Source organism: Lontra canadensis, unplaced genomic scaffold, assembly GCF_010015895.1.
Source record: "Lontra canadensis isolate GAN:19392208 unplaced genomic scaffold, GSC_riverotter_1.0 scaffold113, whole genome shotgun sequence".
In the NCBI taxonomy this organism is placed as follows: domain Eukaryota; kingdom Metazoa; phylum Chordata; class Mammalia; order Carnivora; family Mustelidae; genus Lontra; species Lontra canadensis.
This window is the reverse complement of record NW_022631107.1, coordinates 6101872-6117528: the sequence shown is the minus strand read 5'-3', so window position 1 is coordinate 6117528 and position 15657 is coordinate 6101872. Positions and strand designations below refer to the sequence as shown.

Below are 15657 nucleotides of genomic sequence, written 5' to 3'. Positions count from 1 at the left end.
GAACTATCAGGTTAAGAAGTGTGGGTGTGGGAGAATAAATACCTCTGCTCCCTCACCCCTTGGCCAGGACAACTCTAAGCCATGACCTACACTCTTCCAAAAATCCTCTGTGGCTTTCAGCCCAAGTTACTCTCTGTACAACTTTGCTCAACGTCACACACTTGTGAGACCTCCTTCCTTTCCCTGTCCCAATGCCTCCAAGTTCCTGAAAGCCTTTTTCCTGGAACCATGTCCTAATAAACTTGGAATTTTTATCTCCAAATCCACTTCTGGGTACCAGAGCCAAGACAGCCTCCTTATGTCCCCACCAAAAACTGTCCTCCATCCGTTGAATTTAAAATCCTTCCCTTGGAGATTCAAATTAAAACCACATTGAGATACCACCTTACACCAGTTAGAATGGGCAAAATTAGCAAGACAGGAAACAACGTGTGTTGGAGAGGATGTGGAGAAAGGGGAACCCTCTTACACTGTTGGTGGGAATGCAAGTTGGTGCAGCCACTTTGGAGAACAGTGTGGAGATTCCTCAAGAAATTAAAAAGAGCTTTCCTATGACCCTGCAATTGCACTACTGAGTATTTACTCCAAAGATACAGATGTAGTGAAAAGAAGGGCCATCTGTACCCCAATGTTTAGAGCAGCAAGGGCCACGGTCGCCAAACTGTGGAAAGAACCAAGATGCCCTTCAACGAACAAATGGATAAGGAAGATGTGGTCCATATACACTATGGAGTGTTATGCCTCCATCAGAAAGGATGAATACCCAACTTTTGTAGCAACATGGACGGGACTGGAAGAGATTATGCTGAGTGAAATAAGTCAAGCAGAGAGAGTCAATTATCATATGGTTTCACTTATTTGTGGAGCATAACAAATAACATGGAGGACATGGAGAGAGGGAGAGGAGAAGGGAGTTGAGGGAAATTGGAAGGGGAGGTGAACCATGAGAGACTATGGACTCTGAAAAACAACCTGAGGGTCTTGAAGGGGCGGGCGGTGGGAGGTTGGGGGAACAAGGTGGTGGGTATTAGGGAGCGCACGTATTGCATGGAGCACTGGGTGTGGTGCAAAAACAATGAATACTGTTATGCTGAAAAGAAATTTTAAAAATAAATAAATAAAATTACTATTAAAAGTTAAAAAAATAAAATAAAATAAAATAAAATCCTTCCCTTGGAGGTTTTATTCCTTCTGCCTCGGACTTGAACCCCAGTAACCTGCATATCCCCCTCTGAGAGGTCCCAATTTAAAAGGGCTTTCAGTCTGGACAATGTAGCCTGACCATTTCAAAGCCACTTCTCAGAACAAATTTACTTTGATTGATAGTAGCTTGAAGCAAAAGAGAGAAGTTGAATGAAGCCTCACAAAGAGGGTGAAAGGCAGAACACTGGCTACCCTCTAAGCCCTGATTCCCTTCTCTGGGGTCTTGAGGGTGGGAAGGATTCCAGGACCCCTAAGATTCCTTCAGCTCTCACATTCCACATTGTATGAACCTGAAGTAGGAGAACATTGCCAACAACTTGTTCTTTTCAAATTTTGCTAGGCCCAGCTATACTTTTTCTCTGCCCCATCATAGAAATGGTGCATTTCTTTTGCACTTTTGAATTTTGGCTTGTTGGTGGCGGGGAGGAAGGTGGTGTGTGAAGTGGTGATTTGTGGCTAAGTAGATTGATTTTTAATTTGGCAGCTGCTGAGCCGGGAAATAAAACAAAAAAACAAAACAACAACAACAACAACAAAACCTTCCCCAAAGTAAACAATATAACATACTTGGTTATCTTCCAATGTTGGGCTTCTTTTGAAATGGATTGAGGCTATCATTATAAAATAAATTACACATCTCTGGTATCTTTCTCAAAACCCTTGGTGCCCTAAACCAGAATAATCTATGGCCCAAAGAAATGTGTGAAATAACAAATGGGGCTTTAAACAATGAATACATCTCCCAAACAGGAGATGCTTTCTCCCCTCAGAAGTAACCAGATCCACAGTCTGACCAATTCCCATCCTAGACCTGAAAAGATGGCCGGATTCTCACCTCTAACCTGGACAAAGCCCCAGAGTAACTCAGTCTCCCTGCATTATCTAGCCAATTTATGCCATGTTTAGACACTCTGGCCCCTGCAAGAGGAAAGAGAAGGGAAAAAAAAAAAAAAAAAAGCCATCCAAATGAATGCAATCTAAGTGCTCTGGGTCGACCAGTTAGATCTAGGACCCAGCTAGTTAGCTACCAATAACCAATGGTTTTCACTCCAGTTTCAGTGAAATCTAGAGCACAATGGCAACAAGGACAGAAGTATCTATAGGCCAGGCCCACTCACAAGTTCTAGGCCTTCTGGCAGTCAACCTATGCAAGAAAACCTTCACGATTCCAGAGTAATGTTTTTATTTCTTCAACCATAACTGCTCCTGAGTTCTGGGCTCCTGGGGATAAGCAAAATAGAAGTAACAGCTGGGAAAAGAAACACCTAAGAAACAGAGATGGAAACAGGAAGCAGTAAGCCTGAGAAAGCATAGGCACCATTTTTTTTTTCTTTCCGTAAAGGACCAGACAGTATAAATATTTTAGGTTTTGTGGCCCATATGGTCTGTCAGGACTACTCAGCTCTGCCACTGGAACGCAAAAGCAGCCAGGGAAAACACATAAAGGAACAGAAATAGCTGTGTCCCCATAAAATGTTATTTACTAAACAAATGGGGGTTCTCCTGACACCTGTGTGCCAACCCCTGCTCTACATCCAAGGAATCCTTAACATACACTTAAGGATAAAAACAGTAGTAATCTGAAAATGCAATAGAGGTTGTAAAAATATTACAAGCTGTTTATTTTAAAGTACAATGAGACACCAAAATGCAATTATAGAGGAAAGGATGGAATTCCTTCAAGCTTGTTACAATGGGATTTACCATGATGTACTGCTTGTTGTCAAGCCGTAGAAATTTCACATGTTCACCAAACTATTCTAAGGTCAGAGATCTTCTAGTTGCCAGAAGCTCGAACCTTTCAAACTCTTTAAAGCATGGAGAACAGATCCATTACATGTAGAGAATCTGGACTAATGCACTTAAATAACAACCCTATGGCATAGGTATTATTATTATTATTAGTGTCCCCATTTTACAGATAAAGTATTTGAGGTTAAGGAGGCTGCCTAAGGTCATATAACCAGCAAGATGCAGGGCCAGGATTTAAACTGATCTTCTTGGCATCAGAGCTCTTAGCACGTGAGCAATAATGTCCTCCATACTCCGTCCTTCTTGAGGTTTGACACTGAAGCCCGTTCTCCTTCTATTAAGTCTACAGCTACCCTTGCTTCCAGAAGGTCTCTCTGGCCTCATTCTTTTCTTTCTGTTCTATATGTTCCTAGTGGGTCTCCTGTGCTAGTTTCTCCTTCTGGACATTCTTTTAAAAAATGGATATTCTTTGGGCTTCAGAGTCTCCTCTTATTTTATATTCTTTCCCTCAGCTCTGCAGGCTATGCTCAGGGCTTTATGGTAGTGAAAACCTCATGGGCTCCAAAATTTCCATCTGTGGTCTAAACCTCTTCATTAAGCTTCAGATCCGTATTCCCAACAATAGATGAAACATCTCTATAAAGGCCCTGAAACCACATGCAGAGTGAGGGGGGCCCCCAAGACCCACCTTGCAGTCATCTCCGTCAAGGTTCCAGGCATATGAATGAAAACAACTAGGACCCGCTGCAGCCCCCTCCAGAACAGAGCAGCCCCCCCGCAGCTGAACACCAGTGAGGGAGCCCAGTCAACACCAAGTGGAACATAAGATTCACCTCGCTGAGCCCAGCTCGAATATCAGACCCCAAAAATCCTGGCATATAATAAAATTGTGTTCATTGACACCCCCAAGAGTTTGAGAAGACTGGTTCCACAGCAATAGATAGCTAGATCCCTTATTCCTTATTATGAACTGAATGTTTGTCCCCTACCCCCACCAAGTTCACATGCTGAAGCCCTGCCCTCAATGTGATAGTATCTGAAAGTGGGACCTTTGAAGATAATAAGGTTTAGAACAAGTCAGGAGGGTAGAAACCCATGATGGGATTAGTGTCCTTATAAGAGGAGGAAGAGAGCCCAGAGCACCCGTACGCTCTCTCCCCAACCACATGTGGACACAGGGAGAAGGCAGCCCTCTGCAAGCCAGGAAGAGTTCTCATCAGGAACCAAATCCGTCACCATCTTGAACTTTCCAGCCTATAGAACTGTGAGAATGAAGTGTCCTACATAAACAGGTGTTTTCTTATAGCAGTCTAAGCCAACTAAGATACTCATTATTACTCTCCATGGATAGAACAATTACAACTGAACCTTAAATGACGTTTGTTTGAGCATCCATGAGAAATATGCTCCAACTGTCAGTCCTTACCAATATTGCTTTTATGTCTCCAAGTTATACATCATCTTTACATTCTAGACTTCTTCTCAGCTTGTCTCTAGAGCTATCTGAAACTTCCAAACATGCTGATGTCTGATGTCCTTGCCAGCTGGAAGCCTCCAGTGAGTGCTTCTCTAATGATGGAACTTAAACCTTATCAACCTAATTCATTCCTTCCCTCATCTGAACCAAGCCCGGGAGCTTCCCACCACTGAGGAAGACTGCCTTACCCTGGATAGCCTCCTGCTTTTTCCCTAACTCAAATAAAGATAAAATGTCATTTTTCACCACACTTACTCCTATGTCTGCCTGTTGGCCCAAACAAGATAACCACATCATGTGCCTGCTCCTCCCTCCACTAAAATTAGGACATCCCAGTTACCTAAGTGACTTACAGATTGCAACCTGTCATTTTCAGGCATCCCCATCCCTTCCTAGGAAAGGACATCAGGTGTAGACAGAGTCAGTTAGGAGCAGTCATTTTAGTTAAATGCCAAGTTCTGCTTTCTGCTGAAGGAATGTGACAATGTCCCCAAATCTGTCAAGTTAATACCTTGGGCCACAATTGAACCACAAAATGTCCAATTTTCAAGCTGTTGAGATACTGCTGTGTTCCTTGTAAGCTGAGTACTCTAAGTCCTTTCCCATAAAGCCAAGTTACTTGTCCATACCTCCTCCCCAAACAGGCATCCAAGTAGTCTTGGATGATTTTTAATACCCCTGAGATTTAAAAAACATAAGTGGGCTCATTAAGCAGATAAATTCATGATCAGTGACCTACAGCAGTACAATCCTTCTCTTCAGTGCAGGACTGCCCTAAATCTTAGGTACCACTCTTGATCTTAGGTACAAGCATCTGTGAAGCAATTGTCCCCAGAAGCAGGAAGCAGCCTTTCAAAGGCAGGAGCAGCTGGTGGGACATAATGCTGTCTGGCTTCCTGGCACCAGCCCCAGAGTGAAACCTAAAATCATTGTGATTTTTTTTTTTTATGCCATTCCATCTTCTCCCCAAAGGTACTTCTAGAAAAAAGCAAACTGCTCTAACACAGAAAAGGTCTTTTCCCATTATTAATAAAACTTACTGATAGGTTCACTAGTTCTTTCTAGCTATCGACATAAAAACCCCAGGGCTGTAATTCTATCTAGGGGAAGGAGGCATCAGGGTTCAGCATGTCCTTGCATTTCTGATTTTCCAGGTCATCCCATCAGAAAGTGGTCCAGTGGCCACATGACATACAATGCCCAAACTCAAGGGTGTTCGAGAAGACAGTCCCAGAGGGGTTCATTTCCAAAGTGAATTTGTCTTTGGGTAGGAGTCAGAATGGTCCTTAAATTAGAAAAGTCAATGATAATGATACTGATGTAGGTGGGTTAAACAGATGCTTAGAAATAGGGAAGTTAAAATCAAAAGCACTGGGTCCCATCTGCCTGCAGACTGTAAACCAACCCATCTAGTCCTGGGGAAATTCCTCCTCTAACTGGGCTGGTTAGAGGTTTGCAGGTGGGGAGAGTACCTCCTCACTTTCTAAGGCACTGGGGAAGACTTCCCCCTAGCTGGGTTTTGGAAAGGGGAAAATGCAGAAGAAGGGAAATCCAGGACAATGCACATCCTAAACCATAGCCATAGAAAACAGCATTAGGAGGGGTGCCTGCCTGGCTCAGTTAGAAGAACACAGTGCTCTTGGTCTCAGGGTTGTGAGTTCAATCCCCGCATTGGGTAGAAATTACTAAAAATAAATAAATTTTTAAAAATAAACAGAATTATGAAATCTAACTCATTATTCCAAAACTTCATCTTCCCAAAGAGAAGTTACCCCAAACACCTGAGAAGCAGTGGAAGGAATATGTTACATGAAAGAAAAAAACACCTGGATTTCAGCCAAGTACTACCTTTACCTTCTGGAATTATTCCTTCTAAGATGTCTAAACTTATAGTCCCAGCTTTCTCTTTAGGTAAAAATAAGAGGAATAGCACCCACCCTTTCCTTAATCTCGAGCACTATGATTATATGAGTTCTTCAGAAGAATATGGTAGAAACTCAAGGGGATTTTTACTGAGTAGTGTTCACTCTGCCCCTCCCTACATCAAATTTTAAAACTAATGGAAATTCTGAGCCCTTGCCATTAAAATAGCAAAAGATAGACATCATTTACTGACTCAGTCCTCATCACTCTCAGAGCATATGGGGCATGAGACATCTTGTCAAACATATGGTGTTCCAAATGTAATAGTGCTAAATATTTAATATTCCACAATGGTTTACTGTAAATCAAGTTGTGAAGAGTTGTAGGCAAACCACCAACTCCCACAGCAAAGGTAAGTGCCTGTGCAGCTTTTCTAACTAACTTAATTTTCTGTTGATTAGCCTTCTATCCAAATAATTCATTCCATGGAGAAAAAGTACGTGATCTGGTAAAACCACCAATGCTGGTCAATTCATCTCTTCTTAAAATTCCTGTATCAGCCTTTCTTTGTGCCTCTAAGCTCATTTTTCTAATTATCCAAGGCTCACACTTGTCTCCCCAAAGAACGTATTAATGGCCATCCTGTCTTTGAAAGAAGTTTTGAACATTTCTAGATTTTAGACTTCCTAACCATGGTTTTATTTCTTCATATGACTGCCTCACCTAGAATGACCCAATGCACAATAATTATAAGAATCACAATAAAAATAGCATATCCATGTACTCAGTAGAAACCATTTGTTAAACTTTATCTTGAATTCCCACATCAACCCTACTGGTAGGTGTTGTAATCTGTTTTAACCATCGGAGACTAGGAAAGGCTCAAGGTCAAACAGCTTACTGAGCAGCAGAGGTGGGATTTAATGTACATCTTTCTGAGTGCAAAGTCCATGTGGTTTCGTGTAGCAACTATTCGGCAACCCAAGTGGAAGCTATGTTCCCACTGAATCCTCAGAATCAAAAATCTAGAAAAGGCTATGATGCAGGGTGGAAAACAATGATCCAAGCAACCCTGTAAGCAATTTAGTGGATACATCAGATAAGACAGTTTTGTTTTGAATGTGGTCCCCATTTTTTCCACTAATCTATTACCCAAATCCGGACACTAAAAATGAAGCTCACCAAAGTCAAAATATAAAGAACAATGAAGCACATCAACCTAAACATTTCTTTCTCACTAATTTCAACCTAATTCATTCCTTCCCTCATCTGAACCAAGCCCAGGAGCTTCCCACCACTGAGGAAGACTGCCTTACCCTGGATAGCCTCCTGCTTTTTCCCTAACTCAAATAAGGATAAAATGTCATTTTTCACCGCACTTACTCCTATGTCTGCCTATTGGCCCAAACAAGATAACCACATCATGTGCCTGCTCCTCCCTCCACTAAAATTAGGACATCTGGTAAATGAGACTTCCTAACCATGGTTTTATTTCTTCATACGACTGCCTTAAAAAAGTAATTTTCACTTAAAAAAGTAATTCTATGGGGCGCCTGGGTAGCTCAGTGGGTTAAGCCTCTGCCTTCGGCTCAGGTCATGATCCCAGGGTTCTGGGATCGAGCCCCGCATGGGGCTCTCTGCTCAGCAGGGAGCCTGCTTCCCTTCCTCTCTCTCTCTGCCTGCTTCTCTGCCTACTTGTGATCTCTGTCAAATAAATAAATAAAATCTTTAAAAAAAAAAAAGTAATTCTAGACATATGAAAAAGGTACAAAAATATAATATAACCACCCTCCTCCCCTAATGTTAGCATCTTCCATAGCCAGCGTACAATTATTGAGATTAAGAAACTAACACCAACACAATGCTATTAACTGAATTACAGACTTAAACTGGAGTTCACCAGTTTTCCCAGTGCCAGACTTTTCTCTGTTCCAGAATCCAATCCAGAATCCCCCAAGGCCTTAGTTGAGAGTTACACAGTCTTTCCTTGTCTTTCATGACCTCAATACTTTTGAAGAATATAGGTAAGTTGTTTTGAAGAATGTTCTTGCTTCAGGCTTTCTTATATTTCCACAAGATTTGAATGAAGTTATGCATTACTGGGAAGAATACCACTGGGACAATGTGCCCTCCTCAGTGCAGGATAATCAGGAAGTACGTGACGTTGGAATGTCTTCTCCCGGGTGATGATAACCTTGATGGCTTGATTAAAGGGGTGCCTGCCAGATTTCTCCACTATGAGGTTAGTCTTTTGCCCTTTGTAATCAAAAGATATCAGAGGGGCAGGAGGGAGAAGTACTTTGAGACTATACAGGTATCTTGCTTCTCCTCAAATTTCTGCCCACTAACTTTAGTATTCATCTATGAATCCTCTATCACAACAATCATTGTGATATTCTCTCATTCCTTCTACACTTATTGACTGGAATTTGCCTGTAAGGAAGAGCTATTTCTTCTCCCCTTTTATTTATTTATTCATATACTTATGTCCATATGACTCATGGATATTTTACTTTATGGATTATAATCCAATACTATTGTTAATGCTTTTTTGTCTCTCTAATATTCCAGTTTGGGCCACTGGCAGTTTTTTTCAGGTTGGTTCTGTCCCATTCTAGGGACGTTTTATCTTTTGAGCAGTTCCTTACTTTCTGGCACCACAACATGCTCCAGGCTCATCTTGTGAGGTTCCTGACTCTGCCCTAGATATCCCCAGACATGTTTCAAAGGAGCCGTTGTTCCTTTTATTAGAAAATGATATTTAGAAACCAAGATCTAGGGGGTAAGTGTGCTCATTGCTACTGTGGTGTCATTGCTTCTAGGCCATCTCAGAAAATGGACCTTGGAACTATGCACATATGCATACTAGCCCACATGCACACGCACATCTATATTTCTGTGTCTATGTATATATTTTTTGAAATAGGAGCTCACACCAACATCTGATTCCAGTTCTAAAGACTTCCTTTAATAGCTTATCCGATATCTCCCCAATGAATCAAGAAAAATGAAAACAACTTATGCATAAATGGTTTCCAGATATTATCTAGGCTAATGGTCAGCAAACTATGGATAAATGCCTATTTATAGAAGATTTTTATTGGAAAAAAGTTTTATTAGAACACAGCTACGTCCATTAATTTAGGTATTGTCTACATCTGCTTTCCACTAGAATAAAATAATTTAAAAAATTATGACAGAGGTTGTATGGGTCACAAAGTGAAAATATTTTCTATCTGGTCCTTTATAGAAAAGGTCTACAAATCCCTGGTATAGGTTATGTTTCACATTTTCACTTGGGAGATGGGTGGAAAGAATGTGGGTTCTAATACCATCCTTCCACCATTATTTACTAGCCATGTAGCCTTAGACAAGCCACTGATACCATGTACCTTAGATCTCCCCTTCCTTACAGTGTTGTAGGGAAGACTAGAGACCATGACAGTAAAATTCCTGGCATATGATAGATGTTCAACTAACAGTAGCTAGAGTTACTTCTGAAGGTTGCTAGAGTTTAGGATGGGATTTTGCACAAAAAGAATCTATATTCAGTGATGGGTAGATGACTAATATAATCTACAGAGTCTGTTTGACGCACAGGGAACTCAATACTCCCTCCATCACTTACTAGTTGTGAGACCTTGGGCAAGTAACAATATCTTTGAATTTGTTTCTCTTTCCACAAAAGGGTAGCCACAAAAAGCTATGTCTATGAATATCTTTATGCCATGGTACCCAACACCAGTCTGAAGACCAGAGCTGGGATGGCTGCATCAAAAGTAGAATCAGGATGTGCTAAAATACATGTTCCTGGTCCTAGCCCCAAGGATTCTAAGTCAGGAAGTCCAGAAGAGGATCCACACTCAGCATTGTTAGTACACCCCTAAGGTAATCTTGTTACAGGGCCAGGTCTGGGAACCACTGTTAACAGAAAATGTCACACGAATCCCCTCTGTGATCTCATGTCAGTCCTACAGCCTTACTAGTATCCTGCAACCTTCTTCTCACTCAGGTAAATGTTTGGCCCATTATAGAGTTCCTGCAAGTGCTATAGGAAAGTGAAATCCCTTTCTGAGCCACTGCATTGTATGTGTTTAAAGATTAGGTCCTACTGGACTCTAAAATCTAAGTATGATTCCCCATGTTTCAGAACAAAATCTAATCTTTTCCTTAAACAGCCTGCTCCTTTATAAGAATACACTCTGTAAGCCTCTCTTCATTGTACTGGATCAATAATATGAAACTAAGAACCAAGTGGGACTGTGGAGAGGGAAGAGGGGAGTAAAGATGACCAGGGACACCAACAGGAGGAGGGCAAATTAAATAAGGTAGAGTAGACTTGTCCCCTAATCTCAGACCACACTCAGCTGACCCTTTCACACACACTGCCCTGTTTGTCAGTGAGGAAGGCTAAAAAGCAGAGATCAGATCAGGTATAGGGCCTCCTAATCCAGAGCTGGGACCCACAGCTAGGTTGCAGGGATGGGAGACCCCAGGTGGTGCGAGCTGGGATGAGGATCCCTAGGACCTTTTGGATGTGAAGGACATAGATCACTGAATCCAACATATGTCATGAATATATATATGTGTATATATATGTATGACATATATATATATATATATATACATATATATATATATATATATATACATACATATATACATACATATATATACACATATATATATGCTGGTACAGTACCCAAATCAAAAAGCAAGATTCCCCTGCTCACTCTTACAAAAATCAACAGATACAACAAGGGCAGGCATATCCAGGAACAAGGATATAACAGGAGCTGTCAAATTTACTGGTGTTCAAATAGCAGCTTTCAAACTATCTTAACTTTTCATCTGCCAAGAGCTTTTTCTTAATTGAAATGAAATTCACATAACATGAAATTAACCATTTTAAAGTATACAATAGTATTTAGGACATTTACAATGTCCTAAGCACCACTTACATCAAGTTCCAAGCATCTTCTTCACTAGAGAAGAAAACTTTGTACCCATTAAGCAGTCTCTCCCATTCCCTTTTCTACAAATAGCTTTTTATAGTGAGAGGTGGATTTTCTCCACAATGAGATTTTATGTAGTCACTGTTTGTCTGTTTGTCAAATCTTCTCAAAGACACAGGAACTGGGTGGGAGCAGCTTTCTGGAAAAGTCTAAGGTAAGTTTTCCTTTCTCCTACCCTACCCAGTCCAGTGGAAACAGTGCCAACATTTACACACAAACACACACAACACACACACACACACCCCAGGCCAGTCAGTTTCAAGTGGTCAATGACCATGAGAACAAGAATACATCATGAGTGCTCTGAGAGGAGCCTCTTTGGTCACCCGCAGCACGAGTTACTCCCCCAAATGGGTCTAGACAGAGAGTGGCTCTTACCCGCTGCTTCTCTGGGTCCACATAACGAATGCCAAAATAGTCCTTCTCCAGCAAGCTGTAGTAGTTGCAGATGTGGTCAATAAGAAACTGCCCTTTGGTTTCCCTCTGTAAAAGAAGCACATTTAAGTTTCAGCCAGAGCTCTCTTGTACATTCATGTCTAAAATGTCTAAAATTCACCCCATAGGTCTGCACTTAGAAAAATGGATTAACTCACTCCAGTCCCTCAAGCAGGGACTTCTAAACTCTTAATTACAATCCACGGTAAAAAATACATTTTTACCCTGTGAACCACTACACACACACACACACACACACACAGAGAGCCAAAGGAACACTAAAAAGAGAGCCAAAGAGACACCAAACAATACCCCTCATAGATGCAATGTACTCTAATGTGTTCTATTTTATTCTGTTATGGACCATTTAATTTTTCTAAAGCTACTTATGACTCAGAACACTGATTTAACAACTCAGTACCTAGTGGAGACCCACAGTTCACAAACACATACACAATTCCACATACAGTGCACCTGAATGTTTGTCATAAGTCGGTATGTGTTCGCTCATTCCATCTTCATAAAGATCCTATGAAGAAGGTCCCCATTTTACATCTAAAGAAACAGAAGCACTGAGAGGCTCGGTAGCCCACCAAAGTCACACAAACTGTATAGAGAGCAAGGCAGCACTTGGCCCAGGTCACCAAGCTATAGAATCTGGGCTCCTACCACACAACTTTGTCTCCCGAGAGATGCAGTGAGTACACTGCAACTTTGCTAGAAGGCCCAGTCTGGATGCTATGGGACTACAGTGAAGACGTTAGGCAGAACACCCTGCCTCCCACTGGGCAAGGTAGAAACCCTGCTGCTTTGGGCCTCAAAGCCAATGCATCACATCCATAAGGGACATGGGAGATGGTGAGGTGAGGGGGAGGACAGACTGGGACAGGCCCAGATGACCTCAGGCAAACTCTCCAGCTATTTCACATGGGCAAAATGAGTTGGTTACTTTTCCTTCTAATTCTGTAAGTGAGTGATTTGTCAGCCAAATCTGACGAAGATGAATACCATTACCACAAAACCCTGTTAATAGAAAGGACTCTCCAAGCCCTCATCAAGATATCTGATAAGATTAATTTCTGCTTCAATCAAAGTTGCTGACAGACCCATGGAATATTTTAGGGATGGAATGTGACCTATAAAAATAAATGAAGAAACTAGAGATATTAAGTGAGCCACTCCTCCAATCCACTAAAAATAATCTTGGAAGAGGAGGTTGATCTTTGTTACATGATTATCTTTTCATTAGAAACTACTAACATCAGCTCAGAAAGTTGATGAAAAAGCCACTCACTGGTCTGGGAGGCACTGCACTGAATAAAGGACAGGGGCATATGAGCACATACTGTTATATGAAGCCCCAATTCTCCTGAAATCACATGGAGTTTAATTCTGAATAATCTTTGAGCCTTTCCTTCATTTCTAAGAGAAACCATCTAATGTAGCTCAAAAGGGACAAAGCATCGAAATGGAATTTTTTGATTTCTCTAATTGTTTTTAAACCTGGAAGCTCAAATGACAAGCTGTATCTGATGACAGCTGGATCCAATGCCCACAATATAATCAATGGATTTAGTTCCTTTTATGGATTCACTCTGTAATGCATCCACAGTTAAGAGGCTGATGAAGAATCAAATCACTGAACATAGCGTGCGAGTCTGTCATTCTGTGATTGGATTACCAAGCTCTCTGCATTAGGATTTACTACGGTGGACTGCCCCCACCATATGCAAGACCCACAAGACACGAGGGTCAAAGCAGCGCTCTGTAATGATGTGGGATTGAGCAGAACTTGATTGTTCTTGACAGCCAGAATTTTGCCCTGAAGATGTACTTAGAAGCACAACAAAGATTTTTTTTTAAATGATTCAATTCATCAACCAATACATACTCTCATACTGAGTAAGACCCTTGTGAAAAGGAAATGCCACTGTAGACATTGTGTTGAGTGGAATACACAAGTGGAGCTGAACTAGAAATTGATGCCTTCCACAAAAGCAGGTGAGGCCACTTTCTATGCTTCCAGGCCACCAGGCCCCTGCTCCTGGAAGCGTTCCCCATGGACACAATACTGCCTAGCAGTGGCCTCAGCATCACCCAGGAGCAAGCCCGTTGCCAACACAGAATCTTGGTCCCAGCTCCAGACTAACAGAACTTAATGTGTCTTTCAGTAAGATGCCCTGGTTTTTCACATGTTCATTCATTTTGAGATGCATGGGCCTAGCGGAAAATCCCCCATGGGTGAGAAGTGCAACAACTATACTTACCCGCAGATGTCACTGGGCGGGGGGTGGGGGTTGGGGGGGGACCATTTTCTCCATGGAGAATGGTCTATGTCTCAACTTACAAAAATGAAAGTGTTTTACAATCTCGAGAACAAAAACTGCCCTTGCATCTAGAGGCTGCCAGCCAGCCTCGTCATCTTGAGCTGCTCTGTCACTGCTTCATGCCAAGAAAGCCAGCCTAGAGCCTCATGTTACGCTCTGCTCTGCCTGGAAATCTGAACCACATTCTTAAGGCATTTAGCTTCCCATTATTATCATTTCTGTGCACGAAGCCCTGTTCTTGTGCTAAATAAAAGACCACCTGGGCCTGGGCCCAAGGGTCAGAAGAGCTCATTCAGGGTCAGGTGTGTGAGGGGGTCCAGCTGCCAGTTCCACACACCTCAAGGCAGAAGAGGGCCCTGCGGTGAATACTGGCTCTGCTCCCAACTCCCACTCCTAGAACTCTGTGGAACTACTCAAATCCTCTATTGCTTCCTCCTGAGCCTTCTGAGTAGACGTCACTGTTCACCACCCTGCATGGCACGCTGGAGGTTATCAAATGAGTAAATAAGGCATTGCTTTTTCTCATGGAAAACCTGCGGTCTAGGAACAGACAGTGAGCCTTTGGAAGACACAAGTCCCCGGGGAGATGGAGAGTCCACACACAGTAGAATTAGCCAACTTTTACCAAAGACTTCAAGGTCTATGTGGGAAAGTAGTTTTCAAAGATTTCAAGAATAAGGACTTCATTTTTTAATGTCAAATTTTTGTTTCTCCCCCAAGACAGCAGTTGTCCTTTCAATACGGACTAAACAAGGGAGGAGGATTCAAACAGCTAATAGAAGTTCTTTAGAGCTATTACCTAAGTCATGTTTTATCATAAAAGTAGCACGTAGGAACATTAGGACATAAGCATGTGATCTGTGCCTCAAGAAAGTGCCTTTAGACTTCGGATGTGGTCTCTAAATAAGGTTATACAATAGGTCTCAGAAATGCACTGACAGCCTTGAACAGAGAATGTGTTCACCACACATTTAAACTTACGTCCCAATACTGTGGGTCCTCACCACTTAGAGCATATTTTATAAACTGGAGTTTTAAGATCTGTGAGATGATAAATTGTATTTTGCTGGATGGATTTACAAATACTGTACTAAAATATCATGAATACAACTCTTTACAACTGTAGTTTTTTTTTTTTTACTGCGTTAAAAATCCAAACCAAATCAGAAAGGATGAATACCCAACTTTTGTAGCAACACAGATGGGACTGGAAGAGATTATGCTGAGTGAAATAAGTCAAGCAGAGAGTCAATTGTCATATGGTTTCACTTATTTGTGGAGCATAACAAATAGCATGGAGGACATGGGGAGTTAGAAGGCAGTTGGGGAAAATTGGAAGGGGAGGTGAACCATGAGAGACTATGGACTCTGAAAAACAATCTGAGGGTTTTGAAGGGACGGGGGGTGGGGGGATGGGAGGTTGGGGGAACCAGGTGGTGGGTATTGGAGAGGGCACGGATTGCATGGAGCACTGGGTGTAGTGCAAAAACAATGAATACTGTTATGCTGAAAATAAATTTAAAAAATTTTATATATATATATGTATATATATACATATATATATATACATATATATATATATATA

The 15657-nt window shown here is 41.6% G+C and overlaps 1 protein-coding gene across 2 annotated transcripts in view; it reads right to left on the bottom strand.

The window, feature by feature from the left end:
- FRMD3 (FERM domain containing 3) overlaps positions 1-15657 on the bottom strand; it is a 302093-nt gene that overhangs the window by 147415 nt on the left and 139021 nt on the right. For both annotated transcript variants that reach the window (XM_032840452.1, XM_032840453.1), the window contains exon 2: positions 11689-11793. In XM_032840452.1, coding sequence (XP_032696343.1) covers positions 11689-11793 — 105 coding nt within the window. The remainder of the gene's footprint in view (positions 1-11688; positions 11794-15657) is intronic.